This window comes from Salarias fasciatus, chromosome 6 (genome assembly GCF_902148845.1).
Source record: "Salarias fasciatus chromosome 6, fSalaFa1.1, whole genome shotgun sequence".
Lineage (NCBI taxonomy): Eukaryota > Metazoa > Chordata > Actinopteri > Blenniiformes > Blenniidae > Salarias > Salarias fasciatus.
In genome coordinates this window covers 7,923,299-7,950,307 of record NC_043750.1, presented here as the reverse complement: position 1 = coordinate 7,950,307, position 27,009 = coordinate 7,923,299, and the positions used below count along the sequence as shown (strand labels likewise).

At 44.9% G+C, this 27,009-nt stretch overlaps 1 protein-coding gene across 1 annotated transcript; it reads left to right on the top strand.

Moving 5' to 3' along the window:
• The first annotated feature begins 1,593 nt into the window (after nucleotides 1-1,593).
• On the top strand, nucleotides 1,594-26,497 carry LOC115390176 (MORN repeat-containing protein 4-like). The gene is made up of 5 exons (XM_030093945.1): nucleotides 1,594-1,734; nucleotides 4,872-4,943; nucleotides 16,608-16,722; nucleotides 24,272-24,381; nucleotides 25,999-26,497. Exons 2-5 carry the CDS (start codon nucleotides 4,877-4,879, stop codon nucleotides 26,151-26,153), a joined length of 447 nt encoding a protein of 148 aa, XP_029949805.1. The 5' UTR covers nucleotides 1,594-1,734; nucleotides 4,872-4,876; the 3' UTR covers nucleotides 26,154-26,497.
• The last annotated feature ends 512 nt before the right edge of the window (nucleotides 26,498-27,009 follow it).

The window sequence follows — 27,009 nt, the reverse complement described above, 5'->3', positions numbered from 1 at the left end:
TGTCAGTGATTTGCATATTTTCTCACGTGCATGCGTCTGGAACTCGTCATGCATTATCAGGCTCACAGGTCCCGTTTGGTTTAGCGCTGAATTAGAGGAGATGGAAACTGTGAAGCGGGTTGGTGGCTTTCATCGTCGCTGCGTCGTCATGGTGTGTAAAAGCTGAGCGGTGACTGAAAAGATGTGGATCAGTGGTGCCGAGGCACAGGGAGAACATGCAGACACCACAGTTTACAGCGGTTTCAAGAGAAGACGTGAAATGTTTGTGTTCTGGGTTTTTGTTGACAGAAAAACGCTGAAAATGAAATGTTTTGAAAAAAATGCTCTCAAGATGGAATTTTTGAAAATGTTCATTCTACATCTCCAAAGAGCCGCTGCTGCTCATAAGCACTGAGTGTGTGTGTGTGTGTGTGTGTTTGGTGCAATGTGATGCTTGGGACACTTTTTTTTATTCACACACACCCATATCCCCCCTCCTTTCAGTTTATTTAGCTTCTCTTATGACTGCTGCCGTCTTCCACTCTGAGTAACCTTTTCAATATGTTGGTTTCATTTTGGTGGAATTTAATTTTTAGTGGTATGTCATCGTTTTACCAGTTTAATTACATTACATATTTGTATTATTATAACCTTTACTGGTGTTTATGTGGGTATTTTTGATATTTATGAGTACCATTAATCCATCCAGGGGGTCCAAGCGCCGTCGCCATGGAAACAGAAATCCATGAAAGTTTTGAGTTTATTGATGTCGTGTAAATGAGGCTTACGTTTTATAAGATCATCTAGCAGTTTGAAACAGGACAATCCATCCATCTATCTATCTATCTATCTATCTGTCTATCTATCTATCTATCTATCTATCTATCTATCTATCTATCTATCTGTGAAACAAATCCACTGAAGACTTGATAAACCCAGCCGTATATTCCCTTCAGTGTTTCCTCTTGTAAAGCAGTCTTGATCGGTGTATCGTCTGTTTTCTGAGGGAATTGTCAGTGACGGCTCATCGGTTTCCAGCGGTTTCATTCATTGTTAACCAGGACTTATTAATATTCAGAAGTAGCTATCGGCAGCAGGTTAATCCCAGCCCCGGTGTTCCCCCAGAGAAACAAAACGAGGACAGCAGAGTTTGGTTTCATTTGGGTCACCTTGATTGTATCTCCCCCTCTTTCTTTTTTTCTTTTTTTTTTTTTTTTCATTTAGCTTTTTAGTGAATTAAGGCCTTTGGATTTCCATCAGCTCCATCAGCAGCTCAGTGCAGCTGTTTGAGTACAGTAAATCAAATTCCATAAAACTGGCCAAAACGCGGGTCTAATCACCAAAGTGAAACATGAAATGACACAGTATCGTTAAAAGGAACCTTTATAATCCTACAGAGACTGTGGGCAGCACATAAAAAAGAGGGAAAAGGCAAGGGCAAACGCTTTAGCACAGGAGCACTCCGGCTAATTAAGTCGTTGAACCCGATGCCCTCGACAAAGATGTCTCCGTTAAAGGGCCGGACAGCGGAGGCCGCCAGCCAATCACAGCGCACGTTCAGACGAGGTGGCGGCGCCTCAGCCAATCAGAGGGCGTCTCTTTACCCTACGCTGAAGCAGCTTTTACCAGGAAACCAACAGCTACGGGGAGGGAAAAAAAAGGCTAATTAGTCTCTGAGAGGAGCGGAAATCCTCCAACTGCTGTTGTTTTCAACGATGTAGAGAAAAGCGGCTGAGTAGAGCTTTAATGAAACAGGTAAACCGCTCCTTTATTCTCGCTGTGCGTCCGTGCGTGCGTGCGTGCGTGCGTGAACGTGTGTGTTAATGTGCTTGTTTTGGGGGCTGACAGCGTCATGCCGGCAGGATCAAAGGGATTAGGGCTGTCTCCGTTACTGTGGCAACATTAGATGGAGGGATACACTCCTCCTCCTCCCGCTCTAATCTGACAGCATGGCTGATGGCATTTCAGCGGGAATTCCGCCCAAACCGAGCCGCTCCTGCCTCCCCGCGCTCCCGTCGGGCTGTCTGTCCACAGCTCGTCCCCAGACAATGGAGGGACCGCAGGAGAGAGACACCCGGCGCGGCTGTAGCGTGGATCCCACAGCAGAAGCTGTGTTTTCGCTCTCACTGTCCAGCTGCCGGATCAGACTGTCCGTTTACATGAGCACTGGATAACCTGCTTCAACTGACCTGCGGGTCAGTCAGTGGATCAATCCCATCATGCTTTGCGTCGTCCCACTGTTTGTGTTTGTGACATGCGCCCGTGTCCAGATTCACCCCCACTATGGATTTCAGCTCCAGTAATAAAGCCTGGATTGTGTTTTTACTATAAGATTGGAGGCTTTCTGTTTTCACTTGTTTGACCGTGGCTTGGTAGAGAGGCGCCGTGAAACAAACAGGTGGAAACAACGCTTCCACAGCAGTGTATCCAACTGAACGACGTCGTACTGCAGATTATGGCCACGCGTACAGCATGTGGATTCTTGCAGTAAAGTGTGTCTATTATCTGGGCTGAGTGACATGTTTCTGCCCTTAGAAAACAAAAAAAAAAGAAAAAGAAGAAAAACCCACAAAAACCCACCAATTACTGCAAACCACAGCTGGCGACATTTCAGGGCCATGTGATGATGGCAGAGGGCAAATTGATACCAACTGTGACAGAAACCGCACTGCCTTCCTCCAAGAGTATATGGAAAAATCCAAACACTTCCAGGTTTGTGTGCAGTCTAGAGTAAGATCTGTCTTTTTCCTTTCACAGACTCCTTCAAACATCCAACAGCGCTTCACTCTGTGCACCTCAAGGGAAATGAGCTCCCTGTGTGAGCAAAAAAAAAAAAAAAATCAAATCAAATGAATAAAAGTTCCTTTTCCCTTTGACTATCCTGCACGTCAGCAGCAGAAGGATTTAGAGGAAATACTGGTCACACAATGGGAATAGAGGACACAAAAATGACTGAAGCATCAAAGACAAAACAGAAAGCACTTTCCAACATGTTAGTAAAAATATGAGTTTAGTCACCATTCGATCTCTTCATTACACCCATTAAGCAAGCACAAAAAAAAGCATGTTAGTAGTTTTCCTCTTTTGAAATATTAATGTTTTACAGAAGGTATTCTCAGTAACAAAACTCTTTGTGGCCTCAAAGGATCCATAAGCATCAAACTTGGTTCGCCGCTTTCAAAAAAACATCAAAAGTACAGAGAACAGCAACATTGCTTTGATTGGGGATCTAAAGATATTTGGGTGATTAAACTGATGATCACGGTTCGGTTTCTCTGAGCAACGCCACCAGATGGGGTGGCAAATGTGCTTTTAACCTTGCGGTCATTTCAGACAATGCCCAAGCCAGGCAGGAAGCTGCCACATGAACGCTGCAATAAATCACCATCATCTTCAGGCATTCCTTCATAGCTGCTGGTCAGAGTCCAGGACCCCAGGATGAAAAGCAGAGAGTCAGCCGCTGCTCTGAACCCTTCCTGACGGACAGCACTGGGCTTTTAAAGGTGGTCTGGCTGGGCGATGATTGGATGATTCGGTTCATTAAAAGATTACGTAACTGGTACAAAACATGGGCTTTTGCCAAAAAGGGACTGAATGAACGGCTTTAGCTTCAAAAATAAAAAAAATCACACTTTCAACCATTAAAATTTAAAATAAAGTTATAGATCAACAGAGACTCAATTTGCTTCGCAAACAGCCAGATATTACGTAAAACAAAGTAAATCCAACATTACACACTGCAGTCAGAGCCTGTAATGACACAGTCGATCAGTTAGTAGCGCTAATAATGAGAAACAGACAAAACGGAGAGAGTGTGGATTAAGAACAGTTGTGCAGCACGATTTGCGCTACTTCAGCACCACGGTTGTTGCCGTGGATTTATCATTAAACAGCAACCTGCTGATAATCCAGCACCACAACTGCCGATTGGCTATTTCAGCACCATGGACAGCGCCATGGACTTTACCAATACTTTGCTCAAACTTGGTTCACATAAAGGTTAAAAAGTAAAGCAGACTAAACCAACGGGGTGGAAACGAAGGACACAAGGTCAATGGCATTCAGCCAAACAGTCTTAATAGGCTGATTAATCAAGTCACACATGATCAACCCAGACAGGACAACAAGCACAAATAAGCAACATGTGGGCCTGTTGTTAATGCAGTAACCAAGAAGACACAGCGGTCCACAACAGAGACGGATGTGAAGACAACACTATTTAAGTACAGCCAGCATCTATGACAGCTTAGCCCGTGTCTTCACAAATACTGAATATGGAACAACTGACTGATGATGTTTTCATCCAGCGGTGGGGAGTTTGAATCCAGTCCAGCAAAACATCCTCTGCAGCCAAACAACCAACGTCCAAATGTCCACTATAAACAAAACTCCAGCAGTCTGAACATGCCGATCTCTGATGTGTCTACAGTGATGTGGCCTCATATCTAACAGCACCGTCTTCCTCTCCTTCATCCTCGCAAACCATTCAGCCACCTGGTTCTCATCAACGACAGTGTCTCTCTCTATGGAGTAAAGTGAGGTCTGAGAGTCTGGCTTCCTTCATGCATGCCCTGGGATAGTTTTTAATTAATTCCAGACGGCTGAAACTGCATTTTGCATTTGACTGGTAATGTGAGGTAAAGACGATACAAGATACCGATGTTGGGAAATGCCCTTTCCGTATGGTAGCAGATGATGAATGGCAGAACATCTTCTATATGCTGGAGCGTTGTGGCTTTGCAGGCTGCCGCATTCAAAAAGAGCGTTTCACCTGTGGCCGGGTTAGACGCCGTTCAGGGAACGTCCGGCTCTGCATGTGCCTGACACCCAAAGCTGCGGGTTCAACGGGATTTGACCATGTGATGTTTTCATGTGTGTCCGTGTGCCTGCAGGACCCATGACCCTGACACGAGGATCCTTCACCTACTCCAATGGCGAGGAGTACCACGGGGAGTGGAAAGAAGGCAAGGCTTCACCTCGCGCCGTCACCCGCCCATCCTCCGTCACCGCTCGCATTTGCATGAGCTGCACAACTGTTGTTGTAATGTGATTAGGACAATGGTGCACAGGCAAGGCAGGACGCATGCAAATACCACATAATGAGAGAATAATACTCTTAAACATGGGATGCCTAATCTGTGATAGCATACGTGGAAGAGCCGAGCTCATCTGAATTGTTCCACACCCTGAAGAAGAGTTAGACTTGAAGTTTAGTGGCTTGTCCCGACTCAAGATAATGTCCCCCTGGTCTCTTTTCACTGGACAGCAGCGGTAAGAAACCACAGTAACACAAGCTGAGCCACTCAAAGAATCAATTCTTATTGACTTTTTGCACAGTTCTCCATCAATCTCGGACATCTGCTTGGTTTCACCCCATATTTTCATTAAAAATAATTTCATTGACAAATTGTCCATGAATTTTCTTTTTTTTTTTTCTTCTTCTTTTTTTGGACATTCTACATTTGTTTGTGTGAAATTGACACCACTTATTACTAATTTACTGCCTTATGTTGGAGACATTTATAAATGGTTCACAGAAGTCATGTGAACTGTTCTTCCCTCGATGCCCAGGTGACACAATGTCCTAGATTTGTTTGTATTCACGCACATTTATGCAGTCTTACTTCGAAGGGATCCTTATTTATATTGTCTTCAAAGTTACATTGTCTGCTTTACCCTGCAACGCTGCCCCTCAGGTCATTAGAGGTATGTCTACATTTGCCCAGATACCTGTGTCACAAAGTCTCCACGTACGCAGACGATGGTTTAGTAAATGTTCATCTGCACTTTTTGGGGTTTTATGTGTGCACAAAGGTCTAGAACCTGCTTTGAAAAAGTCCTGCTTTCAGACACAACATTGTCATGTGGACCAAGAGGCCAAATACAACAAAAGTTTACAGCTTTCATTTGGAAAAACATCTTGTATAAACAGCAGGTCGTCCCTGGAAATGCCTCGTTGGTCAAATGGGTTCACATCTCATTTGAACCAAGTTTTATTTTGGTAAATGCTATAAAAACTTAGTGTAGCTATTTTAGAGTGCATGAAATTTATTTCTTCACTTTCTTTTATTAATTTTTGGCAGAAATCAGGTTTAAAAAAGTCAGACAAAAGTGTTCACTCCCTGAAAACAGCCATATAAAAACATGAACTGATATAAAGTATCTAGCACATCACAGAAATGGCTGCAAAAGTTTCACTCCCCTTCTTTAGGGTGATTTAATTACTTTTTAAATAGTGTCTCTGGCTGATTCATGATGGAGGAGTCCAGTGTGAGTGGCGAGACAGCACAGAAGCTACACTGTCTTCAGGGTAAAACCAGCGTTGGTGGGGGTTGTTTGTTGCTGTGAGTCTGGTGAGTGAGCACATCTGTACTGTGCAGTGGAGAAGTGTTTGTCCAGTGAGGACTTCTATTTGTGTTGACTCAAGCAATACCAGGAAAGGCAGGAATAAGAGCAGTTAATGTTTTATTTATTTATTTTTTATTATAATTTTTTTTTGGCAAATATATCTTCATTGTTGTAATTAATTACAAATTGTAAATTAAAGCCGCAAGCGGCATTGGTCGGGACCGAGCCTCCCTGCCGGCCCGCGACTGAGACGTCCACCCACTAACATGCATGTTGTTAGCATCTCCCATCCAATAACATGTATCTGTTAGCGTCTGTCATCCATTAACATGGAGTTGTTAGCATATCCCATCCATTAACAGAGGTGTTAGCATCTCCCATCCACTAACATGGAATTCTTAGCATGTCCCATCCACTAACATGTAGCTGTTAGCATCTGTCATCCACTAACATGCAGCTGTTAGCAACTCCAATCCAATAACATGGAGCTGTTAGCATCTCCCATCCACTAACATGTAGCTGTTAGCATCTGTCATCCACTAACATGGAGCTGTTAGCATCTCCCGTCCACTAACATGTAGCTGTTAGCATCTCCCATCCACTAACATGTAGCTGTTAGCATCTCCCATCCACTAACGTGTAGCTGTTAGCATCTACCACCCACTAACATGCAGCTGTTAGCAACTCCAATCCACTAACATGTAGCTGTTAGCATCTGTTGTCCACTAACATGGAGCTGTTAGCATCTCCCGTCCACTAACATGTAGCTGTTAGCATCTCCCATCCACTAACATGTAGCTGTTAGCATCTCCCATCCACTAACGTGTAGCTGTTAGCATCTACCACCCACTAACATGCAGCTGTTAGCAACTCCAATCCACTAACATGTAGCTGTTAGCATCTGTTGTCCACTAATATGGTGCTGTTAGCATGTCCCATCCACTAACAAGTAGCTGTTAGCATCTCCCATCCACTAACATGCCGCTGTTAGCATCTCCCATCCACTAACATGTAGCTGTTAGCATCTCCCATCCACTAACGTGTAGCTGTTAGCATCTACCACCCACTAACATGCAGCTGTTAGCATCTCCCATCCACTAACATAGAGTTGTTAGCATCTCCCATCCATTAACATAGAGTTGTTAGCATCTCCGATCCACTAACATGGAGTTTTTAGCATCTCCCATCCACTAACATGGAGCTGTTAGTATCTCCCATCCATTAACATAGAGTTGTTAGCATCTCCGATCCACTAACATGGAGTTTTTAGCATCTCACATCCACTAACATGGAGCTGTTAGCATCTCCCATCCACTAACATAGAGTTGCTAGCATCTGTCATCCATTAACATGGACTTGTTAGCATCTGTCACCAATAGGGTTGCCAACTCCCAGAGATTGAAATAAGGAACACCTCTCATGGGCAGCTGAAAAAAAACTGGGTTTTTGGGGGGTCAAAAACGCATATATAACAGCATTTTGCCACAGTTATACCTATTACAGACTATAAAAACACATTAGGCTACTGCATTACACCTACAGTAGCAAGATTGCAATAACTCATGATCAGTTTGTATTTGAGGCCTACAGTGAGACAGTTATCATTCAAGTATCATCCATCATGGACAGCAGCTCTCAGCCACTGCACCGGACGGTAGAGCAGCTCAGCAGCTCCTTCAGAGGCCGACTGAGACGCCCTCAGTGCAGGAAGGAGTGATATCACAGGTCTCTCATCCCCACCGCTGTCAGACTGTACAATTCTACTGTGTAGAATATGTGCAATAATCCTGGACATTATAATATCCTGCACCCCCCCCCCCCCCCCCTTTCAGAAATTCAGCGACACTTTATCATCCATTCACTCTGCTGTATCCATTCACTCTGCTAAAACATATTGTACATATTATATCATACTGTATAGTTATATATTGCATCATATATTGCATATTGTATTGTATATATTGTATATATTATATATTTCCTGTTATATTTTTAAGATTCAGGTTGTACATACAGTTAGATCTTCATTGTCTTGAGCATCTCCCATCCACTAACATGAAGTTGTTAGCATGTCCCATCCACTAACATGGAGTTGTTAGCATCTTCCATCCACTAACATGGAGCTGTTAGCTTCTCCCATCTGCTTTTGACAGTCATTGAATGAAGACACTGAGTGTCAGAGTTTGATTGACAGCTGCTGTCAGCTCTGTAACTGCACTGTACGCCCATATATGGTAATGTGAGTTAGAGTGGAGAGAGGAGAAAATAAAAGTTTCTGTTTGGGAAACAGCTGCTCCTTGTTCCTTTCCTGTTTAGCAAAACTGAACCAAAAATATCTCGTTTGATAGGAAAATTAGTTGTCTTTCAGTTGGTGAGGCTTTCAGAGCAGTCAGACTTTTAGTTTAGACCGTAGAGGCCTCAGTTTGTGAGAAGCGCAAGATTTTTCCCCATCCGGCTCCATTATAACTGAGAGCAAAAAAAATGCAGAGCGCACACCTTTTCATACCTGTGAAAACGTACATATAACATGAAATTATCCCCACTTATGTAACGTCATCTTGTTCGGGAGAATCTGGTGAGGCTTTACGTGTGCTCGGTTTGTTGATAGGAGTCACGGTTTAGCCACAATCTCCAGTTGTTCGAGGTGCTGAAAAAGGCGACTTTTTTCTTTTTTTTCCCCATTATAACGGATGAGGGCCGGAGCAAGGCAGGATTTCAGACTTCCAAATTTGAGCACTAATAAAATCCACACCGTAAGACTTTTGACAAAGTTGTTCAAAACTTTTGTAGAGAAATTTGACCTCTATCACGTCACGTGACTCTTATGTCTGTACGACAAACGGTCTCGGAAGAGATCATTTTTTCGTGAGGAGTGATTTTGAGCAAAATTTTACTTTGAAAGGGAAATAGCGGACTTCCTTTTGGATTGAGGTCAGGGGTGTCAGCGCGTGAAATGTAGATCTTGATGAGACGAACGCGTGAGTGTCGGTTTGATCTCCCTATGACATTCCTGCGGGCCGTAGCGACTGTTTTAGACGTTTTTTGGGATATAGGTGGCGCTAGAGAGCTGATGGTTTTCATTTTTGTACTTTATAAAATTTTTCGCCGGTCACGATGTGCGTGCCAAATTTGGTGAGTTTTCGTGCATGTTTAGGGGGTCAAATTCGCGTTTATTTGGGCGTTAGTATAATAATAGAGAACGACAATAAACAGACGATTAACAATAGAGACCTTGCCCTACGGGCATGGTGGCCTGTGGCCACCATTGCTTCCGGGCTCGGTCCCTAATAATAGAGAACGACGACGACAATAAACGAACGAAGAACAATAGAGACCTTACCCTCCGGGCATGGTGGCCTGTGGCCACCATGCCCTCCGGGCTCGGTCCCTAATGACAGCTAAAGCGGTGGATTACCTCCTGGCACCATTGCGCTGAAGGAAACACTCAGGGCTTAATAAAGCTTAATCAGCCACTTTGTTTTAAGTGAGAAAATATCCTATTTTTAATAGTTCCAAATGACTCAGGGCCACACTACAGTGAAGGGAAAACCATTTTTATCAGAAGTGCTTAAAGATTTCGACCAGAATTATAAACATTTGTGTGACTTTTATTGTCAAATGACGACGGCAGCGGTCGTTGTGATTTCCTTTCATTCATAAAACCGTATGAAGAGGAGCCTGGGTCATAAGGAAGCAGACGAACCTCTGAGACGGAGCCTGGCTGCTGGACCAGCGAGGCTTTAGCAGCATGGCGCTCATCTAAATGGAACACATCCTCTGGTTTCCTCTTAGCCACTGCAACACCCAGCCTGGTAATGTCCCAGCTGCCGTGGAGCATTTCCATTATCCCACAAATGTCCTACAGAGAGGACGTGCAAATTATTTAGGAGGGTGGACGTGTTTGGATTATCCATTACAAAGTGCCATCAGGGAGGCCTTCAATCAGTCCCAAAACATTGTGCAGCAGACAATGAGGCCAAATATTCAGCCTGTCATCAAAGACCATCTTCAAGAGGCGCTTCTGAAGGGAGATAGTTCAGTGAAGCCTCTGATAGGAACCACCTGCTGAGGAGCTCCCCTGTGAACTGAAGACAGTCCGCAGCTTTTCTCCTCCTTCGCCAGTTGGCTTTCACGTTAGCAGCAGCGGCGAGGAAGCTCGACGCCGTCATCGGCCTTGATGTTTTTCATCCTACATCCACAACAGCCAGAAAGGACGACTTTTAATGGAAAACTCCTTTGAAATTATTTGATTTCCTCAAACATTTCCGTGTATTTTGCTCCATTTTCGTGAGAGGAAATTGTGAATTTCACTTTAAAGCCCTGTGAGCTGACACGCTACGAGGACATTCTTCCTTTTCTCCTCTTCCACAGTTGTCGGCTTTTAAACTCAAAGTTTCCACTCAGATTTTGTGGAGAGACGATGGCTTGAAGAGAAGATGTTGACAGAAAAGCAATGCTGCAGTCAGTTCAGTAGCTTAAATCACTGGCATGTGATGGGTAGAGACGCTGATGAGCTTCCATGGATTGTCTTTATCCAGCATCACAGGGGAACAGGAGGAGCTGGAAGCCCGGAATGGACCGGAACCAGAGACCAGTTCACTGCGACGCAGCTTCACGGAGCTGCTCCCAAAAAGTGTCGAAAGGGTCCAAAAAAAATGCAACTTTCTGAAAATGCTTGGACTCCGTCTCCATGGAGACGAGAGCCTCCAGAATGCCATGCCTCCCGGTCCTGGTCCAGGTTCTGTTGGTCGCGGTACTGGTTCATATTCTCGGCGCCCACCAGTGGTCCAACGTGCTAACTAATATTGTTTTCAAACGTTGTGCAGTTTCCGTGGAAACAGACAGTGTTTTCAAAACGTCACTGTAAATGTGAACCTCTCCTCGAATGAAAATATAAAAACGAAGCGCTTTCACCTGAAACGTCGACCAGACGAGGTCTGGAGTCATGCAGGTTTAGAAAAACACTGTCGCCGACCGATCGTGTCTCTCCAAACGCCGACGGCTTCAACCACCTTCCTGCTCACCTCCTCACCTGACGACGGGAGCCTGAATGAAACGTGTGATATTTCTACTGTCAGGATCAGACGATAATTACAGACATTTATTCAGACAAACGAAGCAGCTTTTTGTCAGGACCCACACTCTAAAACAAGCGAGGACGGCAGTTTATGTAATACGGAAGAAAAGTCTTCTGTTTTTAATGAACGTGAAGTTTGATGTCAGATTGAGGGAGATGGGCGTCGAGTGTGTGTGTGTGTGGGGGGGGAGACTAGGGGGGCGTCAGAGGAGAAAAGGAGTTTCTTCTTTAAAATGAACTTGAGTTCACACACAAAACAGATTGTATCCAACAGGCAACAAAAAATAACAACCCTCGATGGAAAAAGGTGTTAAAGTGAAATCAGTAAGTAATCTCATCTCACACACACACACACACACACACACACACACACACACACACACACACACACACACGCCATCTGGTGCCAGAGAGCCTGCTGAGACAGGATATCACACTACCTAAACCAGTATTTGCACTTTGACAAAAACACTTTGACGACCTTTAGGGCAAGGTTAAAGACAGGAGAAAAGTTTGGCAGTGAGGCGGCGCCAGGCTGCGGGGAAAACATATGCTCTCTGCGTGATTAACCACCAACTGCTAAACTGGTTTGGCTGCGAGGCGCCGACACGCTCGGCTCCCATCACAGCAGTGTGTGTGTGTGTGTGTGTGTGTGTGTGTGTGTGAGAAGGGGGGGGGGGGGGGTTCTCAGCTTTTTGTGATGATAAAATGTGAGAAATTATTAAATATTTTATCATATAATACAGATATAATAAATGATAATAGCTTGTAAAAGTGTTACTCCAATTTTAAACTTTTGAGTTTTAATATTTTTCAGACATCATTAGTATTATTATTATCATTAGAAGTAGTAGTAGTAGTAGTAGTAGTAGTATAACATGGACTTTATGTTTTTAAAGGTATTTTTGTTGTTTTTACTTTTTCATTTTTTAATGTTAAGTTATGGAGATTTATTAATTTGCTTATTAATGGATTAAATCTAAAGACTATGAAAATAAGTGGAAATAAATAACAGTTTAGACTGACAGCTATCTGACCCTCAAATTAATCAAACACATCTTTTGAACTAAAAAAGAAAGAATAATGTCATGGATAGTAAAGTAATTCGACTTAGCAAAAGTTGATTTGACTTATTTTTTAATCACTTTTTTTTTTAAAAATAATGAAGCTAATTAGGATTGAGCATTAACTGAAGCTGATGCGAGACTTAGAAAGTAGAAATTAGAAATAAGATTAATCAAAATGACGTTTTTTTAGGTTAAGTGACTTTTAGATACTTTTGTCTGTTTCTTCCTCAAATATTCTCAGGTTGAATTAAACTGAGTATTAATCAGTTTTATTTATGATTGACAGTAATAGCAGTGAGATTTATCCAATTTACGTTGTTTCATTGGTGCTTTTAGTCAAATTAATTATTCTCATCATGAAGGAGTTTATTCAAATTAACCCCATGAAGGGTCAAACATATTTAGTGCTTTATTCAGGATACCTGTAAAATAACAAAACATCTCAATTAAACCTTTTGAACTCACAAATACAATCTGAACTGAGTGCAATACGTCACTTTTATCACAATAAATCCAACGATGTTCAATTCTTTCCCCAAAGCAGCTGTGAAGATGAAACGCTGCAGAGAATTTCCTTCCATGGTTCGACTTCTTCCTGAAGTTCATCCAGCTGACAGATTCAGCATTTAGGTTGCTTTAGTTTATTTTTATTTCGTTCATTGACAAAATAAACATAAAACAAACCAATGAGAAACAAAGCAAAACAAAAGGAAAAACTTCCCCCTGTCAAATCCCATCAGACACACATAACGAAGTGTGAGTGGCTGCACAGAAAAGCAGTGTTCCTTTAAAGATCTCTGTTCCTTTCTCTGTTTGCAGGTTTACTCTGAGTATTGCTGGTAACGTTTGTTTATGAGCTTTGTGCATAATTAGCAGAATGATTTAATCGAGAGTGTTGTGAAAGTTTAAGAGTTTGAAGTGACTGACGGTTGTGGACTTCCTGCCCCTGACCGCCCGTCTGGCTGCTCTCTGGAGGATGAACGCTGACCGTCCGTCCGGTCCCGGCCCGCCCCCCGACGCCTGAACGCGTCACGCAGGCCGGTCGTTTCGCGTCGTCCGTGCAAAGTCACTGTTTGCACACAAACACGGAGGTGTGTGTCAGACAAGAGGTCTACGGTGCGGCATGAATAATTGAGCGGAGCGCCGGCTGAAGACAGGCCCGGGGGCGATCGGGTTACAGGAAGCCGGGCGGGTGCGTCCGCAGCGAGCCGAGGCGCAGCCAGAAGCCATTTACCACTGTACTCTGCCCGTGCGCTCGTTTAACATCTGTGCATTACCGCTATTGATTGACATAAAAGCCGGACAAATTCAGCTAAACCGTAATTAGCCAGAGACCGTGACCCAACTGGAGATTGGAGGGAGGCGTTACAAAGAAGCTGAGCGACAGCTTAGAGTCTGTCTGGAAGGATCAGATCCCGAGGAGGGGAATGACTGTCCGCTGCCGCAGCATGCCACCCATAATCTGCACCTTCAGTGAAGTCCAAACGGACTCCGCGCCGGGTCGAGCAGAACCGACGCCGCCGTGGCTGGAGTTCCTGTGAACGGACGCCATCGCTCATTCTTGGACACGGCGGTCTGAATGGCGCTGCTGCTGCTGCGGGTGTTTGCTGTCAGATGACTGCGGTCGCTGACACTCAACTCGCTGATAGATTCCAGCAGCCAGTCTGTGAAATTCCCGCCTCGGGTGGTCAATTGCTCATCACAAAATGAAGAGCGAGATTAAAGCTGTTGGCCTGTTTTTTAAGGTTTTTTTTAACCATAAATACTGAAAGTAGTCCAGCATAAGCACGGACTCACTCATGTTGGGTTTTATGCTTTGAGGGAGGACATTGCATTGATTTACATTCATTTCCTGCAAATTATTGACGTAATCTGGAACCAAAACTATTTACCAACCTTAAAAAAAGCACATGAGCAGTGAGGCAGCAGTCATTCACCATCAGCTAACCGTCACAGCTTTGGTTTCTGGACTGTAAGTCACAAACAGGAGCATGAAGAAATGCAGGGTAGGCTGTTCTTTCCTCCACCAGTGGAGGTTTTTCCTTGGTTCTGTCGTGGGATACGGCTGTCATACACTGACATCTAGTGGTACCAGACGGTACGGACCAGTCAGGCTAGCAAATCCAGTCGAACAACTAAAGAAAGATGTGACATTTAACACGGTAAGCACCAACACCGTAGAATCAGAACTTCAGTCATAAGCCCGGAGAGGAAACGTATTGTTGAAGCGTCTCGACCCATGTTTCAAACCTCATAAGGATTTTACAACAATCTGGGAGTCGAGCCAGTCTGGAGGCAAACCAAGTTGTTGTTGTCCGTCTCGTGGCGCGTGAGCGAGACGTCTGTCGCCTACCGCTGAGCGTCGCCGCCGTCTTCTGAGCATTTCCAGAAAGTGCTGTTTTCACCTGTTTACACAGCGGCAGAGCCGGAGTGTTTTCGCTCCACCGAGCGAGCCGATGTCAAAAACTTGCATTTTCAGTGGCTCCGTTTTCACTTGAAACCGTTGCCGTGGAAACGGGCCCTCAATCAGGCTGCAAATGTTCACCATAACCTTGAAAATCAACAAATTACCATTTCAGCAATAAAGAAAACACACCCTGCCTTTTAAAGACACGTTAAAACAGTGTTGCCAGGATTTTGGTCCAATGATATTTTGTAAGAAAGCCACACACACACACACACACACACACACACACACACACACACACACACACTGTGCATGCAGAATGTTTCAGGAAGAAGGAATGCAGAGCTCCAGATTTAGTTCTTGCCAAATCTCCTTTCCAAATCTCCCGTGAAAACCCTGCTGAGCTTATGCAGAGAGCAGCACTCTAAGCAGCCCTGACAGATGGACTGCCTAATTTACTTTGCCATGAGCTGGGAGCAGGGGACAGCGCTGGCTGGAGCCCCGCCCTGCCTCCCACCCCCTGCTGAGCAGCATCACTCCTCCTGCTCCCAGCGAATCCCGTTCAGACCCCGGCCCGCGGCGCCTCACTCCCACTTCTCCTGCTAATAGAGACAGGCTGGCAGGAGCGCTCGCTGCTCCTCCGACTGCTGGAAACAAGTAGCAGAATTAGTGGGAAAATTGGGTCTCACCTCCTTGGGAACATTTTTAAGAGGTGAAAAATGAAAGGGAGGGGAGTCACATTTCCTCTGCGAGGACAGATCGTTAATTTCCCAATTTGCAACCTAAAAATGCCAAATTAGAATCTCATCGTTTCCCCGCCTGAAACACCTTTTTTTCAAAAAACGAAATCCTGTAGTGTGCAGAAGTACAAGTGAGACTAAGTGAGACTTTCTCTTTTTCTGAGTGTCAAATTTAATTAAAAGCCAGGTGCAATGAATTGGGCTAATGTATTCCCAGCTCAATTTCTTCTACCAGCCAAAGAGTCGTCAACCGCACAACCTTCCCAAGGCCGCCTCAAGGCTGCTTCCAGCATTTCAAAGCTTCTGGGCCTGTTTACACAGCAGCATCTTAAAGAGAAAAACAAAACTTCACTGCGTTTACACCACGACGGTGCTCAGAGCCACTGAAAACGTAGCATCTAGAAAACGCTTCGGCTTCACGGCAACAAGGAAAACAAGTTTTTCTGAAATTTTTCTTTACTGAAATGAAAAGACAGAAACGGTGCATTTCCATCTGAAACAGGTGTAAACGGTTTCCCGATCTGCAGGAGGCTGCAGCTCAAACACAGTAACACCTAAAACATCTTGTTGGAAACTTTTGACTTCTTGAAAACAGTTGGCTCTTGGTAGAGATGCAGCTCAGAAGAGTTTGAATTAAGGCATCGGAAGGCTGCAAAAATGGAAAAGCGTATTTCAGCTCCCAAATTCATCATGAACTCTTCCAGCGATGTGGAGAATCGAAAGAAAGGAGATGTGTCACACAGATTCAGTCCTGACAAGCTGCTGAATACGTCAATCAAATGTGCAAAAGGCCCTTTCTTACTTTCACTACAGTTTTCTCCAGAAATATGCAGAATAAACCAGTACAGCTCAGCATTGTTGGACTTTGGAAAGCCTTGGAGACTCGTGTGATTTTAATTTAAAAATCATAAATGTGAAATCCAACAGGCTGGAGTGAAGCGAAACCCCGTGAACGTCCTCAGCCGACTGACGGAGTGTCTTGTCTCCAGGTCTGCGCCACGGCCTCGGCCAGCTGACCTTCAGCGATGGGACGTGCTACACCGGCCAGTTCGAGAACGGCCTCTTCAACGGCTGTGGGGTGCTGGTCTTCCCCGACGGCTCCAGGTCTGTGGCTTTCACAACACATCTGACAGCTCCAATAATAATCAGTCCTCAGGTTCCATCTGCAGAGGCCTCCTGTTCATCGTTATTCATCCTCCACTAATTCAAATTCCCTGTCTATCTGGAACTTTCTCCTGCCTCCAGCTGGAATGAAAGCCTGAACATGTGTTTTTTTTCTCTCCAGCTACGTTACTGTTGGTATTCTAAATGTACTTGTGGGCTTTTATGCAGGAAACTGTTTTGTGAACAGAAAGCAGAGGCAATTAAAACCAACGACAAGCACATTGTCAGAGCTTGTGTCTTGGTGGAAAAAGATCATCTTGTGTATTTCAGCTGCCTGAACACCTGAGCTCCAGCTGTCACTCTCACCTTCACAACATGCTTCAAGTTAAGAGCACTTATGCTAATGTCACATAAGTTGATTTATTTCCAGCTCAAGCCCCAGACATGCCTCTGCTTACTTAGCAACACTTATTTGACCCTTTATCCAGACTTTTTGCACCGACTCTCAAACAGTGAAGCAATCTGAAGTACATGAAAGCTCAGATTAACAAACTCCAGTCTAGCATTTTTTTTTTTTTTTAATTAAAGGTTTTTTGTTGGATGAAAAATATCAAAACCAAATTGGTTTTGGCACAGGAGTCTCTCTTGCTTTTGTACCCTCTAATTTATTGGATTCACAGTTGGCTGAGTTTTGCTCTAAAATTACAAACAGCTTCACAGTTAGTGAGAGCAGTCGCTCTCAGATCCCAGCATTTCAATAAATTGTTTGTCCACTGCAGGAAACATGATTTTGATTATCTTAAAAACACATGCATATCACACACGCCCAGTGCAAAACATATTTTCACACATTTTAAAATAATTTTGATGCCTTGAATATGGAATCTGTGGGCTGGGAAACACTGTGATTCCAATTAAAACTATAAATATGTCTGGCGGAGTGTTTAGCACCTCCCGTTTGCCTTCCTTTTAACTCTTCCAGGGTTTGCTCACTCCGTTTGAAAGGAGGCCTTTTCTAAGGTTGCATGAATACATATTGACATGTGTTTACTGAACGTTCGTCTTCTGCTGGGAACCATGTTTGCTCAGGTGGTCCAGTGGGTTGCTCTCTATTTCCAAGGTTGTTGGTTCAATCCTCTTCTCTATCTGTCCATTTGTTGGGCCAGAACCGGAGTGGAGGTTGCTCACGGAGCTGAAGGACCGTGTATGAATGGTGAGAAGTGTTTTTAAGCCTGCTGACATGATAGAACTGTGGACGCATTTCATTGGTTTTCCGTTCACACCGGCGCCGGGACGGAAGCAGCTTTGAACTGTCTCACTTTGTGGTGAAAACAGTTTTCACACAACAGAACACCTTAGCTTCCATTCAGGTGGACGGTTTTAGGGTGTCTGGGGCTTTTTGAGTCGACCTGGTACGTCCGTCTCCTTCTGTACTCATATCTGGAGCCGATCCCAGATCCTCTGGGTGAAGGCTGGTAACACTGAACAAGACAAACACAGAGAAGGAAAGTCACATACTCACATTCTTCACCCTCAGGCGACTTTTCTGGTTGCAAATTAACTCGAAATTTACGTTTTCAGACTGCAGGAGTAGAAACTGTTCACACATGGAGAACGTTCATCCCTCATCCAGAAAGACTCCAAGCTGAGACTCAAACTGACAATATTCTATAACGATGACATTCAAGTTTCACAATTACACGACAACATTTTGAAAACAACATCCATTCACACAGCAACGGCAGAAAAGCTGAAAACAATGTTGTTCACCAGTCGGGCCTCTGGTGGGCGCTGTTTGCTTTAGTGATAAAACCACACAGAGAACAACACACTCTAAGGATTAACACTGGAGACACTGTATGAACACACCACCAAGTTTTATTGCTCTTCCAGGTGACTCAATTCTGAAAATACCAAGTCTAGGAGGAGATGGACCAGGACCAGGAGAATCTGGACTGGGAACCATGAGAGTCTAAAGCCGCGTTCACACCGAACGCGATTTTGCGTCAAAAATCGCGTCAACGCGAGAAGCTGAACGCGCGTCAATTCTGAGGTCCGACGCTGAACAATGCGGGGTCAAAAGCCGCGTTCACACCGAACACGTCGAACATGTCGCGTTTGGTGGGAAGGCGGGGCTTCCGGCCGTATTTTCTGTGTTAGCTTAGCATCATGGCTAACCCTGTTGAGCGGGTGGCTTGGCTTTATTTGCTTAAAGCCAGACAACGACGCCGTCGGCGGACAGTACGCCGTGCCTGGGTGCACGATATTATCCACAGTCGGTCGGAGTTTGGCGAGTTTCACCGTTCGCTCCAGGAGCTGCGCCAGGATGAGTGTGGCTTTCACCGGTCCCCGCTCCCTGACCTGCGTCACCATCGACACGCTGTCTGATTGGTTTGCCGCAAAATCACGACGCGTCAAAGTTCAGATTTCCCAACTTCAGCGTCGGATGCAAAATCGCGACGTGTCGCAAAATCGCGCCGCCGACGCGTCAACACCCCGACACGGCGCGAAAACGCGTCTCACCACGGCTGGAACGCACATTCCCGTTTGTTTTCAATTGTATTTTAACGCAAAATCGCGGAAAGCATTTGGCGGTGTGAGCGCAGCTTTAGACAATCGTTGTTGTTGTTGTTGTTGTTGTTATCCATCTACTGAGCGTGTGCAGTGGTGTACTGGCACAGTCACAGCGTTTCTGCCGTTTACATGACAGCGGAGTTGGAACGTTGTTAAAAAGTTCCACGTTGCCTGAAGAAGCTGTGTTTTCAGCGGCTCTGAGGAATGCTGTCGTGTAAACGATCACCCAGAGCGCAACAAAAGTTTTGCCTTTTTGCGTGAAAACGTAAACTCTCTCGACTTGTCACCTCACAGAACCTAAAGCTCCAAAAGCATTCGGAGAGCACGGACCTGTTTCCTGCTCACCTGCTCCGGAGGGGCGGGTACACCCCTCCAGTGCTCTCATGGGGGGCTCCGAACCACGTGACGCCTCCCGTCTCTGAAGTGGCCTCAGGTCCCTCTCACATGGTGGTCTTCCAGGACCACCACTTCTTCTACATTTGAAATTAGCTGTAATGGTCAAAGCTCTGCTCTGCTGTCTGGTCCTTCTTCCTCAGCAGTGGCCCTGCCCTCCTGCATCGCCTCCGTCTGAGACTCGCTCTCCAGCGGTGGCAGCAAAGCTTTGCTTCCTTGCCCTGGGCGGTGATTGCTGAAGTAGCTAATTTTTCCTTCAGGATTTTTTTTCCCCCCTTCTGGCTTTGAATCAGGCTAATTTCCTGAAAGGGGGCATACATCTACATTTATACAACAGCAAATCAGAATTCCTGAAATGAGTCATGATTGTACTAACGTAACCATCAGGGGCTTGATTTTCTACAGACTGAAATCAGAGCCAAGAGGACATGCAAATGATGTCCTCGGATCTTCCGTCTGTTATCAGACATCCATCCTTTTCTCTGCTGAACTCAACCCACTGCAGCGTTGTGCTCACAGCATGATTTAGAAACAAGGCAAATCACAGTGTTGTACATGAGCAGACAGCACAGCTGACAAGAGCAAAAGGAATAAGTTGAATATAAACATAAAAAAATAAATGTGCCTGTCCATCATTTTCTAAAAGGAGGACGGGTCAACGTGGAAAAGCTTTAGTGCATCTAGAAAGCGCCTCAATCAGATCCTTGAACTGACCCCACCGGAACAGTGACTCTGGATCGGTTCCTCCTCCTTTGAGCTTCTGTTTTGTCTCAAAGGTTGAGGGACAGTCCCTTCTGAAGAAAACTTTGTTCTGCCATCATTGTCTTTTCTTGGTCGTGAACTTTGACCCCTCAGTCAGGGTCAGGAGATACACTGAGAATGATCTTTAAACGACAGCTTCCCGAAGGGCCGACCCCGCTGCTGGAGACTTGGGAAGTTCAGAAATCAATCGCCGAGGCTTCCAGTGGGTCGAGCAGCGTCAGTCAGCTAACCCGAACCCGGAGACGGAACAGCGTCTCTTCTGTCTGCTTCTTCTCCAGCAGGTCTCCGAGGTGTGGTGGAATCTTCCCAGGCTCCGCTGTGTGAGGAAAAATCTGTCTCTGTGACGTCGCCACAACGGATGGAGACGTCCAGAAGACACCCGGAGACGTCTGAGAGTCTGACTGGAGACTGAAAAACGTTCCAAAACATCCAACATGTTTGAATTTCCCTTTGACTCCGCGGAGACCTGGCGAGTGTCCAGGAGACATGGTGGAGACGTGGAGTCGCCAGCAGGTCTCCTGGTCTCCACCCGGTCCTGGTCCCCAGCTGGTCTCCATTCCAGTGAGATGGGCTCTTGGGGTCATTTGAGGAAGCTCCAGTCTGTGTCTTGTCCTTCGTGTATTTTGAAAGTTGACACCAGCAGAACATTTAATTTATCAACTTTAAAACAGATTTTACAAACTGTGAGAAAGGCACTAGTGAGGTCTGCAATCAAAGAAATTAACCTCCAACAACTTGGAATGCAGTATTTTTTTTCATCCTCCTGAAGATGAATGTTGTTTTTGAAGAACCTTTTTCTCCGTATTGAAGTCGTGTCTGAAGCCCGAAGCCTCCGGTACTTTCCTTCATTTACAGCACACAAGAATTCCATTGAAGCAGCAGGTTTTTTTCTCCTGAACAGATACACTTAAAACGGAGTGAGTTCAGGTTTTTTATGAGCTCCTCTTTGTTTGGTGAAGGTGAAACGTTCAAGTGCAAAACCGTTTATCAGAAAGAGCCCAAGGATACGTGTCCAATGCCATCTGTTGTGCAAGAGGGTTTTTGAAGGTGTACACGTTTTTTTTTTTTTATTTTGGGTTAAAGGAATATATTTTTGAGGTTATGTGAATATTCACCAGAACATTCATCTTTTCAGCATTAAACAGCCGCTGCCTGTAAACATTAAAGGCTTTTCATCAGAGGTGACCTCAGTAAAGACCCACAGATTCTGCAGAAACGAGAAATTTCCTGCACACAAAGTCTGAATTTTAATTTAACATCTGCATGCGGAGGAACAACACAGTCGCTTCTAAATTAATTCCCTGCTTGTCGACGCTAATCACCATTGTTCCTGCAGATGTTAAAACTCTGTTTTGCTCTTTCGCAGTTCCGCTTTTTGTTAATTTGCGGCTGTTTGACACTGAAGTAATGGTGTTCATGCTGCGTGTGTGAAAGCGGCTGACATCCTGCTCTTTGATTAACACTACGCTCTCAACAAAGCTGAGAATTCAATCTACAAAGTACATTTTGGTTGTTTTCTTCTTCGTTTTGTAAGGTAAAATAGTTTGTTTTTTTCTTGGTAAATATTTGATGAGTAGTCAGGATTGGTTGCATGGATTTCAGGATACATTATTAATAATTTGGAGCTTCTGCATCCGATGCTGTCTGTATTATTGTCACCGCACGATCTTGAACTTGTCAGGTTGTGATTTACGGTCCACACATTTGTTTTTCACCTCGTTTCTGAACCTTGAAATGATTGTGATGATTGTGTTTGTCCAGTATGGGTCGAAAGAAGAAGAGACAAATGACAAAACACCAGAAATTTGAGGTTTGCTGCCTAATTAGTGATAATAAAAGTTTTGATTCATTATCAGCGACGATCGTGATACAGGTCAGCTCATTAGAGCTTCTGGGTTCGAAGGCCAACCTGTGTTCCCAGAAGGAATCTGAAGAATTCAGACAATATGTTGTGTCTCTATGCTTTGTCATGGCCAGAACCTGACAGACACCACAAAATGGGCAAAATGGGCAACCTGAAGAAAACACAGTGCCCCCCCCCCCCCCCCCCCACACACACACACACACACACACACACACACACACACAGAGCCGTGCCATCAGATGGTTTGATAAGTCATTAACGTGACGGTAAATCAACCCTCACACCAGGAAGGCCTTTTCACCGAGTGTCATCGTATTTCAGGAACAATAGCAGATCCACTCCAACGAGAGATTTTTGTCAATCAAACAGACACACTCACACACACACACATTTTTTTATTCCTGGTATAATGAAAATTCCAATTCAAGTTCTAGAACATCGGTTCCCCTCCACACACACATTTTCCACATGAGCAAGCAGGAGGTGGTGAGACAACAGATTAGAGTCTTCCAGTAGAACCAGGTTCAGTGGAGGAGACACAAAGTCAAGAGTGTTAGAAAAACATTGGTAACAGGACAGAAAATCCATTTTTAATGAATCCCATGGAGGGACGGGGTGAGGACACGTCTCACAGCAGCGTCTTTCCTGACAGCTGAGAGCATTAGCGTCTGCTTTTCAGACATGTTAAAAACAAATGCAATCATCAGCAGCAGACGATGTGAATCCTGAAAATGAACCAATCAGAATAAACTCCTTCCAGTATTTTGTTGATCTGGGAGACATATTCCTCATTCATGACAGAAAACATGATATATTAATTGTGTGTGTGCCTGTCGGCATGTCAGAAACTGCCTTCGTCTCCCATTATATTACAGCAAATACAACAATCGTGTCATTTCAAAGCTTGTTGTTCTAAAACGGTGCACGGCTGATGTGGACGAACAGTCACTTTGACACACACCAACACCAAGCAAATCAGTTATCAAAAGATTCGTACAGCGCCACCCAGTGGAACCGCTCCATAGCGCTCTGCTGTGTCCTCACTACACACACACACACACACACACACACACACACACACACACACACACACACGAAGTGTCGAATAAAAGCCAAGACCATGCTGACTGCAGCAACATGTTATGTATCTTTCTACGATCATAACTCAGTAAACCAGACGCCAAAGAAGACCAAGTGTTTTGTGCTGTTTTGTGAAGAAACATTGGGATCAATAAAGGCCAGGTTCAGTTAGTCCAACGTGTCCCTGTAGCACCTAGCTAGCGGCTAGCGCTCCACCGGGCAGCTGCACCGCCCTCACCACTGAAAACGGCCTGAAGCTCGTCTGGAAATGTGATAGAAGAGGTTCCCACAGTTTCTTTAGAACAATAAATGGAGGATTGATGGATAATGTCATCGATGGGGAGAGAGATTGAAACGCGCGTCGCTGGGATTGAGGCAGAACGCTTCATCGTGGTGGGACGTTTGCTCGAGCTGGTTGATCGTCTGCGTCCCTGATGCCGCTGCACTGCTAACGTGTCGCCTGACGAGTGGTTTTGTCGACGTCTTTGTCTGTTTTCCTCTGTTTTATAAGAGCCGATCCATTGACGCTGACGTGGCGTCGACATGCACGCCGAGGGCGCACTCCACCACTGACAATGAACGGCACCGATCCTGAAACGCGTTGCATTTTTCTCCTGCCACTCAGACGCTTGGCGTGATACGTTCCAGGAAAGCTTTGATTCTCAGATGCCTGCTTTTGTTTTCTGCACTGAGCTCAATAGCTATTTATCGCATGAATATCTAAAATTCCAATAAATCAGGGACAATATTGCTGAAGTGCTGCAGTGAAACCATGTGGCTCCTTGTTTTCTGCACAATGCCTAAATGACATGAAATGAACTGCTGTACTTGAGCTTGTGGTTGTGTCTAATAAAGGCTTCTGTTCCTCTCTTTCAGGTATGAGGGTGAATTTGTGCAGGGCAAATTCCAAGGTGCTGGTATTTTCACTCGCTTTGATGGCATGAGGTTTGAAGGCGAGTTTAAAAATGGATGTGTGGATGGCTACGGTGAGTAGATGAAAAACTACATTATTTAAGTATGAAGAAAGCCATTGTTAGTAGTTAGAATGTCATCAAAAGTGATTGAAAGCTTAAAGAGACGTTGGAGCAGAAGGATAAGGTGCTGTATCTCAGTTTTATGCCTTTTTTTAATAGTCTTCCACCAATAAAGGCACTATTTTAAGTCCAAGAGTTTATGTGAACTCTGGGTTCTCACACCGTCTCTGCTCTTTGTTCTCTTTCCAAACGTCTTTTTTAATTATATTAAACAGTGAAATGTGCTAATTGTCTGGTCTGAAGCTCCTGTGCGCCTCGGTTCAGTCTCTGGGGGTAATCAACACGTTTTTACGTGAAGGCAGCTGTGTGGCGAGGGGTGATCAGCGTGTCACTGTGACAACTGGCTGATTTTTGTGCTTTTAAAAATAGAGCCGCTGTGCGGAGACGCCTTCAGCCCTCCCAATGTGAGAAGCACAAATCAAAGCAGGGCCAAGTGCTGCTTTGTAAAGGCTCCGCTTTGCGCTCACATGTTTTCCCTCCTTTGGATAAAAATTAACCCGAGTTTAAGTAACCGTTAACTCCAAATGGAAAGTCTTGGAGACGAGGGAGTGCTTGAAACGCAGCCTCAGGTTAGCCAATAATGATCATGTGAAGAAAAAATCTGAGCTGTGCTTCATTCAGGGACGTTTTACTACTCTTCTACACCTTTCAGTTTTTCAATTCAAGAGTTTTTCTTTCTGTCAGGTGCGTTAAATCAAAGATTTAGTGAATCCTTTGTTCTCTTTCAGCAGGTTGACTCTAGGACTCGGCTGAACACTTGATAGTTGAACCTGTGCAGGTCTTTAGGTCAAAGTTCAGCTTCAGGGTGTCAGACCAGGACTCTAATAGCTGTTGATAAGTTCAGACTTAACAATCAAACTGGCTGTTACTCAGCTTGAGCCTCAATGGACCTTCAGCTTTTAGACATCAGAACAAAGCCAACGTCTTTAGTTGATCTATTTTCTGTGGCTTGTGTAATTTGATTCAAAAAGTTGGTATCATAGCTGTGCTTTCTTCTTCCATAAAATATTCGAAAGCCTGAAGAAAGGATCTGTGCTGCTGAAATCTCATTCAGCCAGTGGGATCTCGTAGCCATCAACAAAGCAAACACAGCTGCTAAATGTGATTCTGCAGACATTCTGGCTTGAATTGATCGGTGATCGGGAACTAAATGTCTGGGAAATAATGGACCATGAATATAATTACGTCCACAGATAGTGTCTTGGACATATCATCACATCATAGATATCCATATGTTGTAAATAATGTGGTATAAAAAACCTCTCTTATGGTTTCCCGAAGACCCCGAGTCAGGCTTCGGTTTCAGTCTGTGCCGTGCACATGAGCCGCGCACCCTTTGAACTCCCCCCTCTGACGAGGGCGTCGCACAGCGCCTGTGAACAAAGTCCAGGCGGCCATTAGATTCCCACCCAGAGCAGAGACGGTCATTTTCAGAGCTAACTCCATTACGAGGCTGGATAAATGCGCCCAGGTCCCGCGTCCATGGCTCTGTGTCACCTGTTTGATGAAGTGACTTGTCTTTAGCCGTGTCTCCCTTTCCTCTGACGACGTGCCCGGTGTCTGGCGCAGGAGTGCTGACGTTTGTGGCCGGCGGTCCCGGCGGAGGGGGCGGCAGCCACGAGGGCCTGTTCGAGACCGGCCAGCTGACGAGGAGGGAGAACAGCCAGGGGGCCGTTCAGAGGGCGCAGACGGCCGCCGCCAAGGCCCGAGCGCTGGCCATGTGACCCAGAGAGCCGCCGTGCCAGGACCATCCACCCCGCCACTTCCTCCTCATCTGAGCTGCTGAGGGTCTCATTTCTACTCTTCTTCAGTTTTCTTCCTTTGACTAATGTCCGTCTCCTTCATGCCTCTTGCCTGTAACTTTCCCTAGAGAGGAAGGGAATCTCCCCACAGCCACTGGTTCAGGATGAGCTGAGCCAAACATGGATTTACGCTTCAGTTAACACAGCGGTGCTAAATGTGCGTTGGGGTCTGCCAACCCGGCAAAACCCCAGATACTAAAGTGCTTGTGGATATTTTCCAGTGAAACACCAGGCTGGTGAAGTTCATGTTGAAAATGTCTGAGTCTCTTGGTCTTTTTCTACCATGTTAGGAGTCACTCCAACAAGACCCTCAGAGCCACGTTATTTAACATTAAATGTGCTGACAGTCAGCCTTGCTTTGTAACAGCACAGGGTGGTTGGGGAGTTCACGATGCTCAAACTTTTGAGTTCTTCAATTAAAAAGTTGAGAATCAATCAAGTGCTAACGTATGCACAGTTTGAACAAACCTGTTGTTCTCATGTGGAGCCAAAATGAAAAAGTGTCCAAGCCCATTTAGATTGAGCAAATCAGGTACTGCTCCTAAAAAAGTCTCTTCCACTGATCTGGAAAGAGCTAATTTTTTTCTAATTTTTTTCTTCAGAGCTTCAGTAGTTCTAGAGACGAGAGACAAGAGACGATGTTATGGAAAAAAAAGTTTTCCCACGTCAAGACATTTTGATCATGAAACGACCGGAGCTATTCTTCCTGGATGTCCTGCTCTCCCTTTAAAAGGCACATTTGTGGTGAGGTCCAACCTGTTCTTGGTGCTGTAATCTG